The 27,888-nt window shown below is 37.7% G+C and overlaps 1 protein-coding gene across 1 annotated transcript in view; it reads right to left on the bottom strand.

Annotated features, from left to right (window-relative positions):
• Positions 1-27,120, bottom strand: part of LOC103351386 (GPI transamidase component PIG-T-like) — a 177,495-nt gene extending 150,375 nt beyond the window's left edge. The window contains 1 exon segment of the mRNA XM_070057144.1: positions 26,953-27,120. Coding sequence (XP_069913245.1) covers positions 26,953-27,120 — 168 coding nt within the window.
• Between the last annotated feature and the right edge of the window lie 768 nt (positions 27,121-27,888).

Below are 27,888 nucleotides of genomic sequence, written 5' to 3'. Positions count from 1 at the left end.
GCACAATCTACACCCTGACACCATCCTAGGCTCTAGCCCCGCCACCATTGCTAGAAGCCAGGTGGCCACATGGCCCAACCACCAGAGTCAAGCTCCACCCCCATCCTGATGGGATTCGCTGCTCCTACTTCCCTGCCCGCCCTCTGGCAAAGTTGTAAAAGGACCTGTTCCTGAATACAAGGCTGTCTCTTGGCTCTTCTAGTCTTCTCTCCTCTCTCTCTCCTATCCTTTCAGTTGCTCTCTCTCTTCCTCTCCGTTTCCTGAACTCTGTCTCTGTCTCCTTCTCTCTCTTTCTCCTTCCTCACTCCTTCCCTCCTACCTGCTGGGTTTTCTCCAATAAACACTTCCACTGACTCCGGTGTTTGGTGTGTTTTGTGGCCTTCCAATGCACACCCATTTCCCTTACAAATACACTCTTACAAGCATACCAGGAAGAATTCCACTGAATCTCCTTATTAAATCATTGAGTGAAAATAATCGAATGAGAAAAAATGATTATGTAGGAATAACACTTTTAGCACTAGTTATGGACTGAATATTGTGTCCTCCCAAAATTGGTACATTGAAAACCAAATCTGGGGCTGGCACTGTGGCCTAGCAGGTAAAGCCGCTGCCTGCAGTGCTGGCATCCCACATGGGTTCCAGTTCCAGTCCCTGCTGTTCCAATTTCGATGCAGCTCTCTGCCGGTGGCCTGGGAAAGCAGAAGAAGATGGCCCAAAGTCCTTGGGCCCCTGCACCCATGTGGGAGACCCAGAGAAAGCCCTTGGCTCCTGGATTCGGATTGCCACAGCTCTCGCTGTTGTGACCATCTGGCAAGTGAACCAGCGGATGGAGAAGCTCTCTCTCTCTCTCTCTCTCTCTCTCTCTTTCTGCCTCTGCCTCTGCCTCTTTGTAACTCTGTCTTTCAAATAAAATAAATCTTTAAAAAAAATCAAATCAAATTCACCATGTGCTATAGCATTTGGAAGAAGTGCTTTTGTAAGCTAATTAATTATCAGGGTGGAGACCTTTTAAATGATATTAATGTAGTGATAAGAAGAGACACAAAAAAGCATGTGTCCCCTATCTTCTCTCAGGTATCTGATATACAGGGAATAGAGAGCTGTATGCAAAACATAAATCAAGCCCTCATCAGATATTACACCTGCAGAGGTATCTTTATAGTGAAATTCTCAGCCTCTATGACCATGAGAAATAAATATTTACTGATTAAGCCTACAGTTTAAGTCTGTGATAACTGATTGCAGCAGACCAAAAAGACTGCAACTCTGGTTTCCTGATGTATTTAGGAATGATCCATTTTGCTTTACTAATCTGTATCTTAGAAAATATATTCAATCTGATGAAAACTTCAGTTTCTACTGAAGAATGGAGACAGTAACAGTAGCCTATCCATAAGATGTCCATGGAAATTAAATTGTATAATAAATCTAAGTATCTTCAAGTAGCAATGAGTATGCAGTAAGGGCTTAATGCCTGCTGAATCTGTACACTATATTCCCTTTATAAAAACATACTATATATTCTAATGAAATGTTTCAAAAATCTCAATAAATGGTATTTTGCAACAGTAGGTAATATTTATTACCAATATGATCCCTGATTTGATAAGTCTTACTGTACATGTCAGTGTTTGACTTGTCTTTTTTTCTTTCTTCCATAAAAGAGCTAATATCCTAAAACAAACAATATTGTCGTTTGGAATTGAAAAATGTAATTATTTGATTATATCATTATTAATTTACATCTTGTAAGTGTAAAAACACTTTTTAAACTTTTATTTATAAATGTAAATTTCCAAAGTACAGTTTATGGATTACAGTGCCATTCCCTCTCCCTGAAACCCTCCCATCTCCCTTCCCTCATCCATTCCATTCACATCAAGATTCATTTTCAATTATACTTATATACACAAGATCAATTTAGTATATATTAAGTAAAGATTTCATCAATTTGCACCCACACAGAAAAACAAAGTGTAAAAATATTGTTTCAGTACTAGTTATAGCATTACTTCACATTGACAACACATTAAGGACAGAGATCCTACATGGGGGGTAAGTGCACAGTGACTCCTGTTGTTGACTCAACAAATTGACACTCTTATTTATGACGTCAGTAATCACCCTAGGCTCTAGTCATGAGTTGCCAAGGCTATGGAAGACTCTTGAGTTCGCCAACTCTGATCTTATTTAGGCAAGGCCATAGTCAAAGTGGAAGTTCATTGCCCCCTTCAGAGAAAGGTACCTCCTTCTTTGATGGCCCTGTTCTTTCTACTGGGATCTCAATTGTAGAGATCTTTCATTTAGGGTTTTTTTTTTTTTTTTTTTTTTTGCCACAGTGTCTTCTTGGCTTTCCATGCCTAAAGTACTCTCATGGGCTCTTCAGCCAGATACAAATGACTTAAGGGCTAATTCTGAGGCCAGAGTGCTGTTTAGGACATCTGCCATTCTATGAGTCTGCTGTGTATCCCGCTTCCCATGTTGGATTGTTCTCTCCCTTTTTAAATCTACCAGTTAGTATTAGCAGACACTAGTCTTGTTTATGTGATCCCTTTGACTTTAGACCTATCAGTGTGATCAATTGTGAACTGAAATTGATCACTTGGACTAGTGAGATGGCATTGGTACATGCCACCTTGATGGGATTGTATTGGGATCCCCTGGCACGTTTCTAACTCTATCGTTTGGGGCAAGTCAGCTTGAGCATGTCCCAAATTGTACATCTCCTCCCTCTCTTATTCCCACTCTTTAACAGAGATCACTTTTCAGTTAAATTTATACACATAAGAGTAATTTTGTGTTAATTACAGAGTTCAACCAATAGTATTAAGTAGGACAAAAAAATACTAAAAGGGATAAAGTATTAAGTTGCTCATCACCAGTCAGGACAAGGGCTGATCAAGTCACTGTTTCCCACAGTGCCCATCTCACTTCAACAGGTTTCCCCTTTGGTGCTCAGTTAGTTGTCGCTGATCAGGGAGAACATGTGATACTTGTCCCTTTGGGTCTGGCTTATTTCACTCAGCATGATGTTTTCCAGATTCCTCCATCTTGTTGCAAATGACCGGATTTCACTGTTTTTGACTGCTGTATAGTATTCTATAGAGTACATGTCCCATAATTTCTTTATCCAGTCTACTGTTGATGGGCATTTGGGTTGATTCCAGGTTTTAGCTATTGTGAATTGAGCTGCAATAAACATTAAGGTGCAGACAGCTTGTTTGTTTGCCAATTTCATTTCCTTTAGGTAAATTCCAAGGAGTGGAATGGCTGGGTTGTATGGTAGGGTTATCTTCAGGTTTCTGAGGAATCTCCTGACTGACTTCCTTAGTGACTTAACCTAACCAGTTTGCATTCCCAAGAATGGTGGGTTAGTGTCCCTTTTTCCCCACATCCTGTCCAGCATCTGTTGTTGGTAGATTTCTGAAAGTGAGCCATTATAACTGGGGTAAGGTGAAACTTCATTGTGGTTTTGATTTGCATTTCCCTGATTGCTAGTGATCCTGAATATTTTTTCATGTGTCTGTTGGCCATTTGGATTTCCTCTTTTGAAAAATGTCTATTGAGGTCCTTAGCCAATCTCTTAAGTGGGTTGTTTCTTTTGTTGTTGTGGAGTTTCTCGATCTCTTTATAGATTCTGGTTATTAATCCTTTATCTGTTGCGTAGTTTACAAATATTTTCCCATTCTTTCTGTTGCCTCTTCCCTTTCCTGACTGTTTCTTTATAGTAGAGAAACTTCTCAATTTGATGCAATTCCAAATGTTAATTTTTGTTTTGACTGCCTGATCCCCTGGCATGTTTCTAACTCTACCTTTTGGGGCAAGTCCGATTGACCATGTCCCAAATTTTACATCTCCTCCCTCTTATTCCCACTCTTATATTTAACAAAGTATAATACTTGACATTTAAGCATTTTTTTTTACAGGCAGAGTAGACAGTGAGAGAGAGAGAGAGACAGAGAGAAAGGTCTTCCTTTTGCCATTGGTTCACCCTCCAATGGCCGCCGCGGCTGGCGCGCTGCAGCCAGCACACCACGCTGATCCGATGGCAGGAGCCAGGTGCTTCTCCTGGTCTCCCATGGTGTGCAGGGCCTAAGCACTTGGGCCATCCTCCACTGCACTCCCTGGCCACAGCAGAGAGCTGGCCTGGAAGAGGGGCAACCAGGACAGAATCCGGTGCCCCAACCGGGACTAGAACCCGGTGTGCCGGCGCTGCAAGGTGGAGGATTAGCCTAGTGAGCCGCGGTAACGGCCTTAAGCATTTCTCTTTAACTGTTAAGGTCACTACATAAGATTGCATGATGATGTCTCCTAGAGCACTAGACCAAAAGGATCGATCATTTTATTTTCAGGTCTGTCATTGAGTAGTTACGGGTTTTAGGAAATTCATTTTCCTTCTTAGTAGCTCTGCATTAAAATTCCTAGATGCGGTTGAGTTTGAAAGTAGTACTTGGAGTCTTGTGGTTTCTTTTCTTTCAAAGAAAACAATTAAAAAAAAAGAAATGAAAAGGAAAAAAAAAAAACAAAGTAATAGGCTAAAAGGAATTGATTGTGTGGTGGTACAAAAGGGATCCATGTGCATGAATGTTGAGATGCCAGCATTCTGAATCAAGGTCTGGTTTCAAGTCCCAACTCCTCTCTGTGCATGCCCTGGAAGGCAGTAGGCGATGGCTTAAGTGGTTTATTCTCTGCCATCCGCGTGGGAGACCTTAATTGGGCCCACTGCTCCTGGTTCTGGCCTTGCTCAGTCCTGGCAGTTGCAGACCTTTTGGGGATTGAATCACCACATGCAGTTTGTCTCTGTGTCTCTCCATAGATCTCTTTGCATCTCAGATACAACTATAAATCGTTTTAGATAAGAATAGATTGCTATCTCGCAACAAGAGAAGGAAACTGAAAAGCCTACACGGCAAAGAGGAAATTAAAATGGTGGAAGGAATTTGGATATGAAAGACAATATTTAAAGCTGGATAATAAAATGATAATTGTTACTAATGTTGCTGCAAGAAATATCATGGAATGGTGGGGATTGAGGATAATTAGATATGACAACTTGCCTAAACATGGCAGAAGCTACAGAGACACATAACTATACATGTGGAGTGTGAGATGTTTTGTTTTTAAAAGATATACAATATATTGAAACATTCATATGAAATATTCCTCTTTGTTAAGCTTTTGGCAAATAATTCTATTACCTAAATGTAGTGATTTTTCTTGAAATATATTGTTAGGCTAAAGGGTACCAGTTCTTTTTCCGTCAAGCTCACCTTTTAATTTGATATTTTCATTTTCTCTATGACAAAAACTACAGAGAAGTGACTGCTGTGTGATCAAATGTGCAAATGGAATTATTATTTCTTTGGCAATTACTTCCACAAAAGTAAAGGTTTTTTTAAAACTTTTATCTCTTCTTTTTATTTGCAAAGTTAATCTCTCTTTTGAATATTTTTAACTTTAAATTTTATTAGTTTTTAACAAATCCAATGTGATTTGTAGGTACACTTCTAAGAACATAATGATATTCACTTTCTCTATCCTTTCCCCTCTCTCCCTCCCACCCTCCTTCCTTTCCTGTTTTGTTTATTTTTGAAATAATATTTTAAATTTACATAAAAAGGCTTAATACTTCACCAAATAACAATAGCAACTAAAAAAAAAGACACTAGTTCAGAGATAATGCAGACAACAGGTATAAACAATAATTGAATGGAAAAATGACCAATTCATCTGTATATGGTAAAATTTAAATTAATCACAGATCATTAAAACTTTTTTATTTTATTTATTTATTTATTTTTTGACAGGCAGGGTGGACAGTGAGAGAGAGAGAGAAAGGTCTTCCTTTGTCGTTGGTTCACCCTTCAATGGCTCCCACGGCCAGTGTGCTGCGGCCGGCGCACCACTCTGATCCGATGGCAGGACCCAGGTGCTTCTCCTGGTCTCCCATGGGGTGCAGGGCCCAAGGACTTGGGCCATCCTCCACTGCCTTCCCGGGCCACAGCAGAGAGCTGGCCTGGAAGAGGGGCAACCGGAACAGAATCCGGCGCCCCGACCGGGACTAGAACCTGGTGTGCCGGAGCCGCAAGGCGGAGAATTAGCCTAGTGAGCCGCGGCGCCGGCAGATCATTAAAACTATAGTAGTGTAACATTCTTAACCATTGGTTTGACGTAGTATAAAACAAACTTTACATAACTATATTTGCAGCAATACTGATACACATAAACATTTCTTTTTTATTTCTTTTTTTGCTTGTTTTTTTTTTTTTTTTTTTGAATTTTAGCTCCCATATATAAGGGAGGACTTGTGGTACTGGTCTTTCTGGGTCTGGCTTATTTCACTCAACATAATGTCCTCCAATTGCATCCATTTGCTTCAAATGGCAGAATTTCATTATTTTTTATTTATTTATTTATTTTTTGACAGGCAGAGTTAGACAATGATAGAGAGACGGAGAGAAACGTCTTCCTTCCGTTGGTTTGCATCCCAAATGGCCGCTACAGTCAGTGTGCTGCACCAACATGAAGCCAAGAGCCAGGTGCTTCCTCCTGGTCTCCCATGTGGGTGCAGGGCCCAAGCACTTGGGCCATCCTCTACTGCCACAGCAGAGAGCTGGCCTGGAAGAGGAGCAACCAGGACAAAATCTGGTGCTCCAGCCGGGACTAGAATCCGGGGTGCCAGCACCGCAGGTGGAGGATTAGCCAAGTGAGCCGTGGCGCCGGCCTCATTATTTTTTATAGCTGAATAATCCATTGTGGATATAGACCACATTTTCTTTATCCATTCATCTGATAACTATGCTGATTTCAGATTTTGGCCATTGTGAACAGTGCTGCTATAAACATGGTGTGTACAACCTGTTCATGTCTTTCAGATATATACCCTGTAGTGGCATTGCTGGATCATATGGCAAGTCTATTTCTAGGTTTTTAAGAAATGGATAATTTGACTTATTTTCCAGTTTTGATGCCCTTTAGTTCTTCCTCCTCCTCCATTGCTTTCACTAAAACTTCCAGTACTATATTAAATAAGAGTGGCAAGAGTGGACATCCTTGCCTGGTTCCAGATCTAAGGGGACGTGCTTTCCGTTGTCCCCCATTCAGTATAATATTGACTGTTTGTTTGTGATATTTAGCCTTTATAGTTTTGAGTAATGTTATTTTTATACCTAACTTGTGGAGCATTTTTATCATGAAAGGGTGTTGAATCTTACCAAATGCTTTACCATAAATTATTTTATATACTGCTGTAGGACTACTTTCCCTTCCATTATTGTTAGTTCCACATCTTAAAATAGTAATGAAGAAATTGGATAATTTCTGGGGCGGCGCTGTGATGCAGCGGGTTAACGCCCTGGCCTGAACTGCCAGCATCCCATGTGGGTGCCGGTTCTAGTCCCGGCTAGTACCTTTCTGATCCAGCTCTCTACTATGCCTGGGAACGCAGTGGAAGATGGCCTAAGTCCTTGGGCCCCTGCACTGCATGGGAGACCCAGAAGAAGCTCCTGGCTCCTGGCTTAGGATCAGCTCAGCTCTGGCTGTTGATGCCATCTGAGGAGTGAACCAGTGGATGGAAGGCTTCTCTCTTTGTCTCTACCTTTCTCTGTAACTCTTTCAAATAAATAAAATAAATCTTTAAAAAATAAAAGAAATTGGATAATTTCCTGCTTTCATATATGATCATCCAGTATCACAAAAATATCTGCCTTCCCTTCAGTTACTTCATGAAGATGGTGGGTTTTCTTCAACATCTAGATAGCCCTTCTCTGATGTGATGCCATCTGCCTATATTCTTAAGTTATCATGCAAAAAGATTTTTATTTTATCACATACTGTAACTGCATATGAATGGTATTTATATTATTGAAATATCTAATTATTTAGAGTAAGTCCTGAGTGTGTCATGGAAAGTTAATTCATTTTTTATTTTTTCTGAGAATTTAATTTAGTTAACAGTAATTAAAACACTTCAGTTGTTGTAAATATCCCATCAGTATTTTAAAAGGCATGTCCCAGTTCTCTTCTTACTGCCATGTAAACTCATTCTGAATCATAGTTTCATTCTCTTCTCCTGAAAAGAGTAACTGTATTTCAGAGTAACAATAATCGTATTTGTGTCTACCACTACATCCACAATAATTTGTTCCACAATTATCTGAAGTAAAAAGATGTCCTTCCTATAGGCTTCCTATTCTCTCTCAATGCCATTCGTGCTTCACAACATTTCCCTGAGGGTATGTTCTAGTCACTTTTCTTATTGTCCACTCTAAAACAATTGCAGAAATCTGGGGTTTCAGATTCTATTCTGCTGCCTGTTATTTAAGTAGATTCCTAAATAGATTCAGATTCCTTGCCTAGGCCATTCGGATACATATTTTCCATTGCACTCTCTGCTTTGGCACTTAATAAATAATGTGTTACTGAAGATGTGAGATGAAATGTTGTATAATAGATACTATTTTCTCTTAGAGAATTTACCTGAAGGTTACCAAACACAGTGTAGTACAGGTAGTACGAACAGTTTTTTGTTTAAAGGCACAGCAAACTGGAATGATAGTCCATGTCACAGGTTCTGTAATACTTAAGTTAGCTTCCTGTTTTTTTTTAAAGTGGTGATAATATAATAATGTACAATAGAAGATTGACTAAGATTTTCATAAATCTTCAGAAATGTTTACCTGGGGTGCTTAGTCAAGTATCTGACATCCAGTAAATATTCTATAAATGCTGGCCCTTGCTTTCATTGTTATTTTCACCATCAACTCTACATCACCCTTGAAACCTACCTCGGCTGCTGTGGAAGTATGAAAACTACAGGTAGACAGTTTACCCTAATGTGCTTTCTACTGGCTAGGTCCAAGAATTTTATGGGGATGTATTATAATATCTAAACAATCTAAAGGCGAACTTTTATTCTTCTAGTTTGAGGTTTAGTAATTGATATAGTCTGGTCTTTCATTTCCCTAAAATGTTAAGTCTGAATACTCTCAAAATTTATATTGCAAATATTTTTCAAATGTAGTCAAAATTTCCATTTCTTGTGCTATTTAAACTAATAAGTGCTATTAACATAAAATAATCTTTTTTAAATATTACCTCTCTAAGTGATAGGAATAGAAACAAGAAAATGGATACAAACAGACCAAAAGCAAGAAATTTCAAGTAAGAGAAAGCCTTTGTATTCTTGGCAAGATGCTAAGTGATAGAGAATGGAAAGAACAAATGTTGTTTGACTAGTTGAGTCCTGTGACCCTTTGCAGTTCTCTGGCTGTTTTCCAATGACTGAGTTTGCTGAAAAATACAGGGTGAAACCACATGATCTGTGATCTTCCCTTTTATTTTTAGAAATAAATGAAAATTCTCTGGGTTTTTTAGCTTTAGCATCAATAAAAGCCAGCTGAAAAACCATCTTTTCCCTCATTCTGTATAGCAGGACAGCTGTCAGCCACAGCTGAGGACTTGACAGGCCTTCTTTTGGGCCATGCTATGTATCATACTGATGACTTATTATTTTCCCTAGTAACAACTGTTATTATCATGCTACAGAGTGCCAAGTGTTGAATTTAAATAGAGGTCTACAGTGGCCTCATCAGTCACACGGAGAGCTTGACAGGTTCACACAGAAATTGCCAAAGTCAAAAAAGGTATCTGTCATGTAATTTCATTTCAGTCCTCTGGTAAGTTACAACTTCCATGGTTGGTAATACAGGTGATATTGTTGAGCTTAAGCTAACTGATTTCAGATTTTAAAAAACCTTTTTTTCCTCCATACTAGGTACTGAGCAGGTGGTGTTTCCTAATTGTGTTCAGTGTTTCTTCCATCCTAAGGGAGAGATCTCAAGCAGATACACAATGGCATTTGTATTTAAATGCTGATGGATGAATTAAAGAATCTTGTGGGTGCTTCGATCAGGAAAGCATTTAATTTGGGACTCAAGGAAGCAGAAGCCTGTGGGGTGGGGCTGAGTCCTGCCCTCAGTAATTCAAAAGTCATTCAACATCATCTAACAGTTCTTTATCTTGATTCTTGTCACTTGTTTAGAAATGATGAATTGGAGCATGCAATTAGTAAAAGAAATGCCTGTGACATTGTTTGCATTTATTAGAATAAAGTTCATCTGCAGAAATTGGTAAACATTTGAAATAGGGAATTTATTAGACCTGTGAGGAGGGCATGAAGGTTGATTGTAGCATCTGCAATACAAAAACTGACTGTTTTCAGGGATTTACGTATAATCATACATACTAGATTTCTCATTTAATAACATAAGTTAAAGATATAGTTTATGCTTCCTCTCTTCTATTTGCATTAAAATAATGAAAACAAAGAAAATATCATTCTCAATGAGAGGGATTCTGAGTACAACCTGCTCATATAAGCCATTTTATCTTCTGGGAACCTTTCTCTCTCTCCCTCCCACTCCCCCTCTTGCTGTCTCACTCTCTTTCTCCCTTTCTCCTTCTCCCTCTCTCTCTCACACACATTTTAGAGTGTAAGTATATACGGCATTGCAATCTGATTTCTAGATGTGTATGTCAACATACAGGGAAGAATGAGAAGGTCACCAAAAGTAGACTTAAGACAGGGCTAAGGAATTTATGAGAATGCGAGATTATATGTGACTTTCCAGTGTTCTTTATTTTCTGTTGATCATATTGTCCAATGTTAAATGAGCCTATTCTTTTCTTTTTTTTTTTTTTTTGAATGGAGTTTTCTGTGTGGGTCTGTGATAAGAACTATATTGAAGAGGGTAGCATAATCAATGAGAGAGTTCAGAAATGATTCAAAGCTGGAACATTAGTGATGTCTTTAAAGGACAAATTTAGTCTCAAATTAAAAAGATAACTTATGAGGCTAGACAAAATGCATAGGAGTAGGTTACAATAAATGCTACTTAATGAGTTAAGTCAAGAGTTTTGTCATTAAGCACATCAAGCAAAACAGAGTCAGAAGTTTCTTCTTATGAGTTAAGGGCTATGGTTCTGACAATGAGGCGATAAACTTAAGGGAATGAATAATCAGGAGCTGGAATAGAATAGCTGTACTCCCAAGTTCACTGCAGCATCACAATAACAAAACTTTGGAAGCAACTTATGCGCTCATAGGCAGATGACTGAATAAAGAAATGTGGCATATGAATGCAGTGTAATGTTTTCTGGCTTTGGAAAAGAAGAAATCCGGTCATTTGTGAAAACATTGGAGGACATTGTGTTCATGGTTATAAGCTAGTCAGAGGACATATTCATGATTTTACTTCAAAAGGTTCTTCAAAAAGGTCATGGGAAATGCATATTATGAAAAAATATGCATGGATGTCAAAATTTTTGCACTAAATTCAACGTCCTTTAATGCATTTTGTCTACTTACATTGTGAGATACCCTCACACATGAGAAATCTAAGAGAGTAAAAATCATACAACTAGAATACAGAATGCTGGTTACCAAGGCCTAGGGGAAGGAGAAATGGATGCAGCTATTCAACATGTATAAAGTTTCAGTCGTAGGAATAGAATTAATTCCAGTGATCTGCTACACAACATGGTGACTGTGCTTAATAGCACTTTATTATGTACTTTAAATTTATGCAAGAGGACACATATCAAAATAAGTTTTCTTACCACAATAAAATATGAATAGAGGTGCTACAAAATGATAGGATATGTTTAAAGCATCACAAATTATTTCTACCCAGAGTAAATAAAATCTATATATCTACAAGAAAAACTACTCAATTAAAGCATGGGCAAAAGAACTGAACAACAAATTCATAGGATACAACAATATTGATTATAAGAGTAAGAAGATATGGAACATCCTTGGTCATCAGAAAAATGAAATTAAAGATTGTGTGAGATATCACTGTTGAAGCATACCACAAAATTTGAATATACCAAGTAGTGAAGATGATACAGAACAAAGAAACTTCATGCATTGTGGGAGGGAGTAAAACCTTTACAGTTGTGTTCTAAAGGAGTTTGTAAATGTTTTACAAAGATAAATGGCACACATATCCAAAGTCATGGTCATTCAGTTTCTATGGATATGTCAAATATAAATTAGTGTATATATTGACACAGAAAGACAGATATAGTAATATTCAAAGCAGCTTTCTTGTTAATAGGTAAAAATTGGAGGAAAATATCTACAAAGGATAAAAACAAATTATGTTATTTTTAATTTTTTTTTAAATCTTTTTTTTTTTTTTGACAGGCAGAGTTAGACAGTGAGAGAGAGAGACAGAGAGAAAGGTCTTCCTTATGTTGGTTCACCCCCCAAATGGCCACTACGACCGGTACTCTGCACTGATCAGAAGCCAGGAGCCAGGTGCTTCCTCCTGGTCTCCCATGCGGGTGCAGGGCCCAAGCACCTGGGTCATCCTCCACTGCCTTCCCTGGCCACAGCAGAGAGCTGGACTGGAAGAAGAGCAACCGGGACAGAATCCAGCGCTCCAACTGGGACTAGAACCTGGGGAGCCAGCGCCGCAGGCGGAGAATTAGCCAAGTGAGCCGCAGCGCCAGCCAAATTATGTTAACATAAAATATTAGCACATCATAAAAATAAAATATTGATATATATATAAATTAGTCAGTAAATCTTAATAACATGATGTTGAGCTAGATTATCCAGATATAAAAGTCTAAACACTGTATTATTTTACATAAATAAAATCCAGCAATAAGCAAAAGAAAACCATAGTCATAGTAGTTATAATATTCTGATCCCAGTGGGGATAATTGACTGGAAAGTAGCACAAGAAAACTTTCTGGGGTGGTAGAACTGTTCCTTATTTCATATGGTAATGTGAACAGAGGTGAATAAACAGGTGAAGTTAATAGAGGATTTATGCATTTTACTGAACAGTCTCAATGATACTCTTCCAATTACTCTTATTAAATAGGATATACTTTATTTTATATTTATGTTTATGCATATACATTTGTGATTGATTCAGTGATTTATAGCCATAATAACATCCTATATATTTATCATGATTCTATAATTTAAGTAATATTGCTTTCATCTTAAAGTATTATAGAAATTTTACATGGCTTGCCAAAAGCCACAAAATTATTAAGTGACATGATTGGGATACTAACCCAGGTCTATTTCTGAATAATACATTCTTTCTTCTTCAACTTGGTAAATGTAAGATACATTTTGAAATAAGTTTTAATAATTTTACTTAATTAGTGTGGTGCTACATTCTTTAAATAAGTTAAAAATTATGTGGACCTAGTCACACATTTGGATTGAATCATAGTCTGGCTACCATGTTATGTTAATATTATTATATGATTTTCATTCTGTGATTTATATTTTTTGGCCACTCAATGCTTGTTGGTAAATAGGGAATAATAATAATACAAGTGCATCCTTAAATGTCTTGAAAGATTCTACTGAAATTATACAGGGTACACAGAAAGTTCTCAGTTTCCAGAAGCCTCTCAATTTCCCTTTTCTTTCTCATTCTTTTTGTCATCCACCTGTTCCCAGTACTGCTTCTTCCCATGCAGTCCTCTAAATGGTAAATATTAGAGGTCTTCAAAAAGTTAATGGGACATGTGTTTTTTGAAAAGATAAAAAATGCCTGATTTCAACATTTTCTGCACCAAAATAAACTCACCTTTTAATTCCATTTCCCGCAAACTTTTTGAAGTATCCTCATATTTTCTCATCCTCTGTTCTCTAACCATTGTCTATGTAAGTGGAATTAATATTATGTCTTGCTTCTCTTTGCTATTTTCAGAATGTTCTGCCTTTTTCTTCACTTCAAATTCCTCCAATTTAGAATTTTATACCATTAAATTCTGTCAATTGCTTTCTCCCGTTTTTGTAGTCATACTCCCTCATTCTATGATATCTTTAAATTCTGATTTTCTGTTTTTATTTGCAGTTTGCCACTACCAACATTTCGTGTCCTATCAAATTCTTAACTTTTTAAATATTTGACCTACCCAGAAACCCAAGCAGGACCTTGACCTATCCTGGACCTATAATCTCATACAATAAGCTATTATTACATAGTCTCCAATCAATTTTCCTGTGTACATTCCTGATATCTTAGCAACTATAGTCTCCAAATATCTCAACACTTTTCACTGCTGCTATTAAGCAGTAGTCAGGCACAACATCGTGTCCCATTTGAATTTTTATATACCCACCCTCCCTCTCTCTTTCTATATTTGCCTTCACATTTTGTCTATTTGCAACATACAGGCAAGAACATAACATAACTAAAACCACATCACTCATTTGCTTTACAACTTTCAATACCTTCTCTTTTTCCTCCTGAATAAAAGGTAGTCATTGTTGTATCAGCTTTCAGGGCCCTATGCTTTCTCCTCACCGTATTCCTGAGGCTCTTTACCTTGGGACTTTGCTGCAAACTTCCTGCAGCCCTGCCCTCCTAATTCTTTTTGAAAATGCCAGAGATTCTCTCTGACTTAATCTATTTAGGCTGTTCTGACAAAATGCCATCGGTTGAGTGGCTTATAAACCACACAAAGTTCTGGATGCTGGGTAGTCCAAGATAACGCAATAGCAGATTCCATACTGGTAAGAGCCTCTTTCCTGATTTATAGTATAGCATCTTTGTGTCTTCACATGATGGAAATGACAAATAAAAATGCCCTTCAGGCATTTTTTATAAGGATACTAATCTCATTCATGAAGCATCTGTCTCACAACCTAATTACTTCCTAAAACCCTACTTTTTAAAACTTTTTATTTGTACTTATTTATTTTACAGGAAAAGTGACATAGAAAAAGGAGAGGGGAGGAGAAAAAGAGATATCTTCTACCCACTAATGCACTCCCCAAATGGCCCCAATGGCCAGGATTGGTCCAGGCGGAAGCTAGGAGCCTGGTCATAAAGGTGGCAAGGGGCCCAAGTACTTAGGTCATCATCTCCGGTTTTCCTAGGGGCATTAGTAGCAAGCTGAATCAAAAGCAGAGCAGCTGGGGCTTGAACTGGCACTCCAATATGAGCTGCAGGTATTACAAGCAACAGTTTAACTTGCTGTGCCACAGTGCCAAACTTGCCCCACTTTTTAATACTGTCACACTGGTGATTAGGTTTGAATATATGAATAAAAATGATTAACTTGATGAAGCAGGAGCCACTGGTCCTTCATACAATGGGCTAAACCAGACCCAAAAGGAGATATATGTGGTTCAACGTTCATGAGTTATCTTGAAAAATAAAATCCATAGAGAATGAACAAAATTTACAGGATTTTAGAGACTGAGGCATGAGAGAAGAGGAATGGAGAACTGTTGCTTAATGGGTAAAGGATTTGTGCTTGTTGTAATGTAAAGGTTATGAAAATAGATAGTGGTGATGGTTATACAACATTGTTATTATATTCAATAGTAATGAATTGTACCATAAAAATGTTAAGTGGTAAATTTCATGTTATATACAAATGTGTATACGTTATTTACCATTGAATGATAATGTGTTAATTATAGATTCATCAAGTGAAAAAATTATACAACTCTAGTGTTCATGGTGGGGAGGCCATGTATGTGTAGAGCGAGGGTACATAAGGGAAATCTCTGTACCTACCTCTCAATTTTGCTATGAAGCTAAAACTTCTATTAAAATTATCTTAAGAGTAGAAAGAAATATATTTGCTCTAAACAGATTTAGCTTGAATAGAGTGCTATAAACTGTAGTTTGAAGAAGGTTTAGGTCAATATAATTTAAAAAGTTAAGAAATTTATTTATTTATTTATTTATTTAGTAAATATAAATCTCCAAAGTACAGTTTATGGATTACAATGGCTTCCCTCCCCCCATAATTTCCCTCCCACTCGCACCCCTCCCATCTCCCGCTCCCTCTCCCATTCCATTCACATCAAGATTTATTTCCAATTCTCTTTATATACAGAAGATTGATTTAGTATATATTAAGTAAAGATTTCATCAGTTGGCACCCAGACAGAAAACAAAGTGTAAAATACTGTTTCAGTACTAGTTATAGCATTACTTCACATTGGACAACACATTATGGACAGATCCCACATGAGAAATAAATACACAGTGACTCCTGTTGCTGACTTAACAATTTGACACTCTTGTTTGTGGCGTCAGTAATCTCCCTAGGCTCTAGTCATGAGTTGCCAAGGCTATGGAATCCTTTTGAGTTCGCCGACTTCAATCTTATTCCACCAGGGTGATAGTCAAAGTGGAAGTTCTCTCCTCCCTTCAGAGAAAAGTACCTCCTTCTTTGATGGCCCAGTTTTTCCACAGGGATCTCACTCACAGAGATCTTTCATTTAGGTCTTCTTTTTTTTTTTTCCCAGAGTATCATGGCTTTCCATGCCTAAAATACTCTCATTGGCTCTTCAGCCAGATCCGAATGCCTTAAGGGCTAATTCTGAGGCCAGAGTGCTATGTAGGACATCTGCCATTCTATGAGTCTGCTGTGTATCCCGCTTCCCATGTTGGATTGTTCTTTCCCTTTTTGATTCTATCAGTTAGTATTCGCAGACACTAGTCTTGTTTGTGTGATCCCTTTGACTCTTAGACCTATCAGTGTGATCAATTGTGAACTGAAATTGATTACTTGGACTAGTGAGTTGGCATTGGTACCTGCCACCTTGATGGGATTGTTTTGGAATCCCTTGGCACAATTCTATCTCAACCATTTGGGGCAAGTCCAATTGAGCATGTCCCAAATTGTACATCTCCTCCCTCTTATTCCCACTCTTACATTTAACAGGGATCACTTTTCAGTTAAAATTTAAACACCTAAGAATAATTGTGTGTTAATTACAGAGTTCAACCAATAGTACTAGAACAAAACAAAGAAAAAATACTAAAATGGATAAAGTATTACATTGTACATCAACAGTCAGGACAAGAGCTCATCAAGTCACTGTTTCTCATAGTGCCATTTCACTTCAACAGGTTTCCCCTTTGGTGCTCACTTAGTTGTCGCCGATTTGGGAGAAAATATGATATTTGTCCCTTTGGGACTGGCTTAATTCACTCAGTATAATATTTTCCAGATTCCTCCTCCATTTTGTTGCAAATGACCAGATTTCATTGTTTTTTGACTGCTGTATAGTATTCTATAGAATACATGTCCCATAATTTCTTTATCCAGTCTACTGTTGATGGGCATTTAGGTTGGTTCCAGGTCTTAGCTATTGTGAATTGAGCTGCAATAAACATTAATGTGCAGACAGCTTTCTTGTTTGCCAATTTAAACTCCTTTGGGTAAATTCCAAGGAGTGAGATGGCTGGGTTGTATGGTAGGGTTATATTCAGGTTTCTGAGGAATCTCCAGACTGACTTCCATAGTGGCTTAACCAGTTTGCATTCCCAATAATGGTGGGTCAGTGTCCCTTTTTCCCCGCATCCTCTCCAGCATCTGTTGTTGGTAGTTTTTTGAATGTGAGCCATTCTAACTGGTATGAGGTAAAACCTCATTGTGGTTTTGATTTGCATTTCCCTGATTGCTAGTGATCTTGTTATCAAAACAGCATGGTACTGGTACAGAAACAGATGGATAGACCAATGGAACCGAATAGAAACACCAGAAATCATTCCAAATATCTACAGCCAAATTATATTTGATCAAGTTTCTAGAACCAATCCCTGGAGTAAGGACAGTCTATTCAATAAATGGTGCTGGGAAAATTGGATTTCCACGTGCAGAATCATGAAGCAAGACCCCTACCTTTCACTTTACACAAAAATATACAAAACATGGATTAAAGACTTAAATCCACGACCTGACACCATCAAATTATTAGAGAGCATTGGAGAAACCCTGCAAGATATAGGTACCAGCAAAGATTTCCTAGAAAAGACCCTGGAGGTGCAGGCAGTCAAAGCCAAAATTGACTATTGGGATTGCATCAAATTGAGAAGTTTCTGTACTGCAAAAGAAACAGTCAGGAGAGTGAAGAGGCCACCAACAGAATGGGAAAAAATATTTGCAAACTATGCAACAGATAAAGGGTTGATAACCAGAATCTACAAAGAAATCAAGAAACTCCACAAGATCAAAACAAACAACCCACTTAAGAGATGGGCCAAGGACCTCAATAGACATTTTTCTTTTTTCTTTTTTCTTTTTTTCTTTTTTCTTTCTTTTTTTTTTTTTTTTTTTTTTTTTGACAGGCAGAGTGGACAGTGAGAGAGAGAGACAGAGAGAAAGGTCTTCCTTTGCCATTGGTTTACCCTCCAATGGCCGCCATGGCCGGCGCGCTGTGGCCGGTGCACGGTGCTGATCCAATGGCAGGAGCCAGGTACTTCTCCTGGTCTCCCATGGGGTGCAGGGCCCAAGGACTTGGGCCATCCTCCACTGCACTCCGTGGCCACAGCAGTGAGCTGGCCTGGAAGAGGGGCAACCGGGACAGAATCCCGCGCCCCAGCCGGGACTAGAACCCGTTGTGCCGGCACCACAAGGCAGAGGATTAGCCTAGTGAGCCACAGCGCCGGCCCAATAGACATTTTTCAAAAGAGGAAATCCAAATGGCCAACAGGCACATGAAAAAATGTTCAAGAAATTTATTACTATGCATAATTCCATGGAGAGGAACCTCAGAGTGGTTTGGGTCAGAAACTGAATGACATCATCAGTGACCTAGGTCTGGCGTGTCTCTGATGGTAGATTTGTACTATCTTAATCAGCTTTTTTCATCACAATACAGCTGGTTTCCGTGTGGGTATAACAATAGCACTAGCTTGGACAGTGACTTCATTTAAAGTGGAATGGAAGGAGGGGCACAGGCTCTGCTGTCCTGGAGACTCTGAGGGAAGATCAGCCACCAGGATTGCCTTAGCCTTATTCTTCCAGGAACAAAATACCAACCAGGTAATTATAAGCAAGTTGTTACTGTTGCCAAAGGCTCTCCCTGAACACAGGAAGAGTTCATTTCTGGAGGTGCCTTGTCTACCACTCTCTTGATTGTTTAAGCTTACTGTAATTTATAAAATACTGAGATATTTTATGAAAATTTAAAATTGCATTTCAAAAATGGCTTAATAGAGTTCATGGTGTAGAGACCAAGTGAGTAAGAGTCACTCTGTAGACTAGATAAAATGGAGCAGGCAGACATGCACTCTGCAAATGGGTTCACTGCTTTTTTGATTAATTGTCAATTCTCTTCACAAATTTGAGATACAAGACTGAAGCCAAGCCTTGACAAAGACACATCTCTAAAATTTATATAGTTAGCCCTTAGTTCTGAAAGTGACACTTCAGATGGAAGATGATTCATCAATTCCAAACCTTTCCGGCAATATAATACTGGATGAAAATTAACCTAGCAAATGTAATTAACATTCATGGGTTATTAATTACTTGTGCAGGGAGAGTGTACTCATTTTTAAAAGGCTTGATTAAAACAAAATTTTCCTTAATTTAGTCATGTAATTGGAGTAGATGACAATGTTTAAATTACTTTATATCAGATCTTGCAATTTAAAATATTTTCCTAAAACTAGATTTTGTAGCACATCTCCACTCTGCCCAAACCTTTGTTAATAAACCCAGATTTCTATAACAAAATATCACAGAATAGGTGGTTTATAAAACAAACATTTGTTTCTCATTGCTCTAGCAGTTGGCAACTTGTTTCCTGCTTTGAGTCCTCTCCCTGACTTATAGACAGCTGCCTTCTCACTGTGTCCTAAAATGGCAGTGGGGAGGGGAAAGCTTTGGTGTTTTATCTGCTTTTTAGCAGGACATTAATCTCATAATGAGGGCTTTATCTTTATAGCCCTATTTCAGCAACTTCCCAGAGGCTCCACCTTAAAATATGACTGCATTGGTGGTTAGGACTTCTACTTTCTAAATTTGGGGAAGTAAAACATTCAGTTCACAACAAAACCTAGTAAACTTTTTCAAAATATAAGGCAGAGAGGTGTAGGAACAGTAGGCAATGGTACCACATCCAAGTAAGGGCTTTTATGGTATAAAATATAAGGCAATCAATATAATAATAAGAATTTCAAGTGCAACATTTCCTTTTTTTATAATATTTATATTATTTATTTGAAAGAGTTACAGAGAGAGGTAGAGGCATAGAGAGGTCTTCCATCTGCTGGTTCACTCCCCAGATGGCCTCATGGGCCAGAGCTGAGCCGATCTGAAGCCAGGAGCCAGGAGTTTCTTCTGGGTCTCCCATGTGGGTGCAATGGCCCAAGGACCTGAGCCATCTTCTACTGCTATACCCGGCCATAGCAGAGAGCTAGATTGAAAGAAGAGCAGCTGGGACTAGAACCGACACCCATATGGGATGCCGGCACTTCAGGCCAGGGCTTTAACCTGCTGCGCCACAGTGCTGGCCCTGGAATATTTTATAAAAATAAATGATGTCCTTGATGTAATCAACAGTAGTATGTATTGTTACACAAATGTAATATGCTCTATTTTCACCACATGCTAGAAGAACATGTCATTTAACTTTCCTAGGACTACCAGAATAAATTACTGCACAATTTCTGCCTTAACCCATTAAGTCCCAATCTTTTGATTCTGAAAATATTTCAATGACATAGTATTTATTTCAAAGTTACCATAAGTGGGATATTTATTGCTCGATTTAAATCTTTTTATCTTTGTTTCCTTTTTTAATTTTATATAAGTTATACAAGTTTTGTGTATTTCATATATGCAGACTTAGGAATATAGTGACACTTCCCCCACTACCCTCCATCCCGCCAAGGCTACAACCCTTTCACTCCCTCCATCTCAGATTCCCACTCTTAATTTTTCCAATGATCTATTTTCAGTATACTTAGTGATTATATGGTTAACCCTACTCTAAGTAAAAGACTTGAGCAAATAGTACGAAGAGAAAGAAAACAAACAAACAAAAAGCACTATTCTTCAATGGAAGAGTCAAGGGCTATAAACAATTATTGATTCTCAAAATGTCTATTTCACTATAATATATTACATTTCAAGTACTCTGTTAGCTCAGATCAGGGAAAACTTATGATACCTGTCTTTTTGGGACTGGCTTATTTCACTCAGTATAATGGTTTCCAATTGCAACAAGTCTTGCTGCAAAAGACAAAATTTCATTTTTTAACAACTGAATAGTACTCCATAGTGTATATATACCATAATTTCTTTATCCAGTCAGCAGTAGATGGACACCTGGTTTGATTCCATATCTTACGCATTGAAAACTGTGCTGCAGTGAACATAGGAGTACAGATAACTCATATAATGATTTATTTTGGTGTGAATGAATTCCCAGGATTGGGATGGCTGGATCATGTGTTAGGAATATACTGAGATTTATGAGGTATCTCCATACTGTCTTAAGTTTATATTCCCACCAATAGTGTACCAGGGTACTTTTCCCCCACAACCTCATCTGCATTTATCATTTGTCGATTTCTGTATGAGAGCCATTATAATTGGAGTGAAGTGAAACCTCATTGTGGATTTAATGTGCCTCTAATGGCTAGTGATCCTGAGCGTTTTTTCAAGTGTCTGTTGGCCATTTGAATTTCTTCACTTGAAAAATGCCTGTTCAATTCCTTTGCACATTTCTTAACTGGATTATTTGTTATGCTGTTGTTGAATTTCTTCAGCTCTTTATAGATTCTAAATGTTAACCCTTTATCAGTTGCGCAGTTTGTAAATATTTTCTCTCATTCTGTTGGTTGCCTATTCACTTTGCTGAGTGTTTCTTTTGCAGGGCAGAAATTCTTAGTTTGATGTAATTCCCATTTGTCAATTTTGGCTTTGATTGACTGTGCGTCTGGGGTATTTTCCAAGAAGATTTTGCCTATGCCAATGTCTTGAAGAGTCTCCCCAATGTTCCAATGTTCTGTAATTATTTGATGGTATCTGTTTGTAGATTTAGGTTTTTGATCCATTTTGAGTTGATTTTTGTTTAAGGTGTAAGTCAGGGGTCTAGTTTCATATTTCTGCATGTGGAGATCCAATCTCCATAGCACCATTTATTAAAGAGACCGTCCTTGCTCCAGGTATTAATTTTAGCTCCTTTGTCAAATGTAGGTTGGTTTTGGAAGCATGGATTGCTTTCTGGAGTTTCTACTGTGTTTCATTGGTGTACAAGTCTTTTTTTATGCCAGTACCAGGCTGGTTTGATTCTAACTGTCCTGTAGTATGTCTTGAAATCAAGTACTGTGATGCCTCTGGCTTTATTTTTGTTGTAAAGATTGCTTTAGCTATGCGGGGTCTCTTGTGTTTCCATATGAATTTTAGCATCATTTTTTCTAGACCTGTGAAGAATGTCATTGAGGTTTTGATTGTGTTGAATCAGTAAATAGCTTTTGGCAGTTTGGACATTTTCATGATGTTGATTCTTCTAATCCATGAACATGGTAGATTTTTCCATTTTTTAATGTCTTCTTCTGTTTCTTTCTTTAGTGTTTTGTAATTTTCATCATAGAGTTCTTTGACATTCTTGGTTAGATTTATTCCAAAGTATTTGATTCTTTTTGGAGCTATTGTGAATGGGATTGATCTTAGAAGTTCTTTCTTAGCCATGGCATTGTCTGTTTATACAAAGGCTACTGATTATTTTATGTTGATTTTATATCCTGCCACTTTACTAAACTTTTTTATGAGTTCCAATACTCTCTCAGTGGAGCCTCTTGGATCCCTGATGTATAGGATCGTGGCATTTGCAAATAGGGATAGTTTGATTTTCTCCTTTCTAATTTGTATCCTTTTGATTTCTTTTTCTTGCCTAGTGGCTCTGGCTGAAGCTTCCAGAAGTATATTACATTCAGTGGTGAAAATGAGCATCCTTGTAAGGTTCCAGATCTTAGGGAGAATGCTTCCAACTTCTCATTCAGTAGGGTTCTGGCCTTGAGTCTGTCATATATTGCCTTGATTGTGTTGAGGAATGTTTATAATGGCCTCAACTCTACAGATAAAAGATATAAAATGGCTGAATGGACTAAAAAACAAGACCCATCTATTTGCTGCCTACAAGAAACATATCCTTCCAACAAAAGATGTATGCATATGGAAGTGAAAGGATAGAAAAAGATATTCCATACCCACAGAAACCAAAAAAAATATCTGGTGTTGTAATCCTAATATCAGACAAAATTTTAACATAAAAACTGCTAAAAGAGTTGAAGAAGGGCCGGCGCCATGGCTCACTAGGCTAATCCTCCACCTGTGGTGCCAGCACCTCGGGTTCTAGTCCCGGTTGGGGCTCCAGTTCTGTCCCGGTTGCTCCTCTTCCAGTCCAGCTCTCTGCTTTGGCCCGGGAGTGCTGTGGAGGATGGCCCAAGTACTTGGGCCCTGCACCTGCATGGGAGGCCAGGAGGAAGCACCTGGCTCCTGGCTTCAGATCAGCGCAGCGCGCCGGCTGTAGCAGCCATTTGGGGGGTGAACCAATGAAAGGAAGACCTTTCTCTCTGTCTCTCTCTCTCACTGTCCAACTCTACCTGTCAAAAAAAAGATTTGAAGAAGGGCACTAAGTAATGATTAAGGGATCAATTCATCAGGAAGACGTGACTATAATAAATGCATTTGGACCCAATTACAGGATGCCTGGCTGTTTAAAAGAAATGTTAATGGACCTAAAGGGAAACATAGACTCAAACACAATATTAACAGGGGATTTCAATACTCTACTTTCAGCAATGGACAGGTCAACCAGATAGAAAATCAGCAGGAAATAACAGAGTTAATCAATACTGTAAACCAAATGTTCCTAACGGGTATCTACAGAGCCTTTCACCCTACAGTGGCAGAATACACATTCTTCCCATCAGTGCATGGGACTTTCTCTAGGATAGACCATATGCTAGGCCATAAAGCTAGTCTCTGCAGATTCAAAAAAATCAAAATCATACCATGTATCTTCTCTGACCACAATGGAATAAAGCTGGAAATCAACAAACCAAGACACTCTATATCATATACAAACACATGGAGAATGAACCACATACTCCTGAATAAACAACTGGTCATAGAAGAAATCAAAAGAGATATCAAAAAATTTCTGGAAACCTATGAAGGTGACAATACATCATATAAAAATGTATGGGATACAGCAGATGCAATGTTAGGAGGGAAGTTTTTAGCAATTGATGCCTACATGAAGAAATTGGTTAGGTGCCAAATGAATGAATTAACCATGCATCTCAAGGACCTAGAAAAACAAGAAACCAAACTCCAAATTAGTAGGAGAAAAGAAAAAAAAATCAAGAATAAACAAAATTGAAACCAAAAATAATGCAAAAGATCAGTGAAATGAAGAGCTGGTGTTTTTGAAAAAATAAACAAAATTGATACACCTTTGACCAAACTAAACAAGCAAAAAATAAATGAAATCCATAAAATCAAAGATGAAAAAGGAAATGCAACCAGATACCACAGAAATAAGAATAATTGTCATAAATTACTACACAGAGCTGTAAGCCAACAAATTGGGAAACCTAAAAGAAATGGATAGATTCCTAGACACATATAATCAAAATTGAGTCATGAAGACATAGAAAACCTAAACAGACCAATAACCAAGATGGAAATTGAATCAGTAATAAAGAGTCTCCAAACAAAAAAGTGACTCATGGCACTGGCCCCTGAAATCTAAAATTAAATGCAAATGCTGTGAAATATTACAGAGGACAAGTTTGAATGCTGCACCATGCCAATTTAACAATGGCTTACATGTGCCATAAATTTTTACTTCTATATAGTTAAAGAACTAATAGATTGATATTTAAAATACTTAAATCCCTGAATTCTAAAATGATATTATTTGCAAGAACTTATGTGTGAAATCAACTGGCAATTGCATACTCAGTTATCAACAACAGAAACACATGTATTATCCAAAACACACATTCTAATATTTTCAGGGAAAATAAACACAGAATCAAATAATCTTTAAATGGTCATTCATTTTAGTTAAAAAGTCCTACACAAATGCTTAAAATTTTGTTTCAACTATTTATTTTACAGCTTTTTAATCCAAAACTTTGATAGGCAGTTTTTATTTTACTGTATTCTTTTCATTTTCTGTTTATCCTTGGCTTAACATTACTTCATTCTAAGTAGGCAACCTATGAAGAAAAAAATGCTGTGTCATTTATAAATGATTAATACATTTAAATGATAATTAAGGGTTACTGTTGAAGGTGTTATGAAACACAAAATGGAAAATGGCATTCTCAGTTGAACAACTGCAGAGTAGAAGGAGAACAAATAATGTATAAGAGTAACTTAAAACACATGCTAGTAGAGCAAAGGATTTTCTGGCAAATCGTCTTAAAAAGATTGGTCTTTTTAATCCCTTGTGCTGGTAATTGGATTTAAGTTTCAGACAAGGCATTTATGTTTGACCTTTTCCTTTCCTTGTCCACATGCTGGACTCAAGTTCTCCTACAAAAGGACATTTGCAGCATGTAGCCTTAGATAGGATGCAGGATCATTAGGGGAGAGCCAAAGTCAAATAGGAACAATTGCCATTTGCAAAGGTAATTTCTCTTTAGTTGTAGCTAGTATTCTGTGAAGGATTTTACTATAAAAATAATGTCTTAAGTTGATTAGTGTAAGAAAAAATATGCTGCTTTTGAATCATTGAACACTAAACTTGGAAATTTTCAATTAGGGGGAAAACACATGTGTAGTAGTATTCTCTACGTTTGAGCCATAGTCCTGAATGCTATATCCTCAAAGTTAAAATAATGAGAAATCAAAATCCTGAAAACATGACTCTGAAAAAAATCATTAAAAACTGAGAGATATTTATTTCATTTTTAAAAGGAGAATTATTTGAGAAACATAAACATACAACAGGTTGCTTTCTAGGCCACTTGATACAACAAAACAGGCTGTAATGAGATACATATTTTTATAAGGATACATTTGTTGATACTGATGTTAGTCATGAATGTAACAGTCATGAGCAGATGGATCATCTTCATAAAAAAATAGATCAAAAAGTGAAATGGAGATGGGCACTCGGTGAAGCAGTTAATATGCCAACTTGAGAGGCCCGCGTCTCATATTGGAGTGCCAGGGATCAACCCAGCTTCCTGCTAGTGTGCACCCTGGGAAGCATAGATAATGGCTCAAGTACCTAGATCCCTGTCAGTCATGTAGCAGCCCTAGCTTGAGTTTGAGGCTCCTGGCTTGGGCCTGAACTGGCCCTGCTTGTTATGGTCATGTGGGTAGTGAATCAGCAGAAAGAAAGAACAACGCTCTCCCCCTCAACCCCTCTTTAAAGTGAGAGGCAGATATATCAATAATTTAAAAAAATACAGAGAAATGTTCAGTTTATTTAAACAAAACAGTTAAATATAAAAACATACATCCATGTTTGGTAATTCTGTGCCCCATATTCCAGCTGTTGTCATCTGAAATACAAAGTATTTCAATATGACCAAACACATGATGAGTCACCACTGTTTATGCAGCCACTCAAAAACCTTAGTTCAGAGAAATTTCATCTTTTCAAATGCAAGTATAGAAAAAATGATACCTCTTCATTTACTGAAGATTCAGTAGTTTTCTGTACACACATACAAACTTACATATAAAGTCAAGTTTGTAATAATGAGCATTCAAGCAGTCAAATTTGCCAAAAACACATAAAATGAAAATAATTGTTCTATGAAAGATTTTACATAATTTACAACATTATTGGGAATTGTGTGAAGATGAAATATGTAACAGTGAATTGTAAAAAAAAATCGCATAAGGGAAAATGTAATGAGATAAAAGTAAAGTTCACATATGAAGAAGTGTATTACTGAGACAGTGTTGTGATTTGAATAGGATGTGCCATAATTAGATGGTACAAAGAAAGTGCAACCTTCAATTACAGAAGTTTGCAGGAATGGGGAACATTTTTCTTTTTTCCTGCAAGGACCATTTGGATATTTACAACTTCATTTGTGGGCCATACAAATTTATCAATTTGAAAAATCAGCCTGCTTGTAGACTTACTGAATTTTGAGTACCACCTGCAGTTACCTTGGCAGTGCCAGGCCAAATGATTTCGCTGGACATATATGCTCCCGGCCTCTGTTGGTGTGAAGTCCTCAGGCCACTGAGGTTCGTGGAAAAGGCTGAGAGTTGGGCCATGTAAGAGATGATCTTCTTGACTTTCACGTGATTCTTTTTCTGCAGGTGTTCCACCATTGCTCTCATCAGTTGCAAAGGAGCCACCCTGCCTTCACCTGTGAAACTTCAAAACCATAAGTAAAAACAAACCTTTTCTCTTCCTATAGTTTCTCATGTATTTCAACGGACTGCATAGGTTACTTATAGGGAGATAAGAGGCAATTTCATGGAGGTAGTTAATTTCTGGCCATCTTTCATGATTATTAACCATATTTTTAAAGATTTGATTTATTTGAAAGAGTTACAGAGAAGGACATAGCAGAGAACTAGATCAGGAATGGAGCAGCCGGGACTCAAATGGGCACCTATATGAGATGCCAACACTGTAGGCCAGGGCTTTAACCCGCTGTGCCACAGCACAGGCCCCTATTAACTGTATTTTGAAGTCTTGTTTTGCAGTGGAAAGCTATCTTTATTTCTCTTAGGGCATGACTTTCCTTGGAGAATGTGTTCCTATTTCTGGTATATGTAGTACTTCTCTTCAAAACGCTGTGAAGCAGTATAAACTGACATGAGCAGTCCCTGTGCATTTTCCACATCTTCTGTGCCATGCTTCGGTATTGTCTTGCGAACGCAGAAATCCTTTCTGCTTGTATGCATGCAGATGATGCGGTTGGTGGAAACAATTCTGTTGATCAGACGGCAATACCATCACTTGTCTTCTTATCCTACCATGCACATAATTATTGTTGAAACTATCAGTAACTTTTTTGCCTTCTTCAAGCAAATGTGGCTTAAATCATTAAATATTCCTGAAGTTTTGTCAACTGAAAGGCCATTTGCAAA

This window comes from Oryctolagus cuniculus, chromosome 15 (assembly GCF_964237555.1).
Source record: "Oryctolagus cuniculus chromosome 15, mOryCun1.1, whole genome shotgun sequence".
NCBI lineage: Eukaryota > Metazoa > Chordata > Mammalia > Lagomorpha > Leporidae > Oryctolagus > Oryctolagus cuniculus.
Note: the sequence above shows the minus strand (reverse complement) of the source record. Positions and strands in the feature narration are given on the sequence as shown.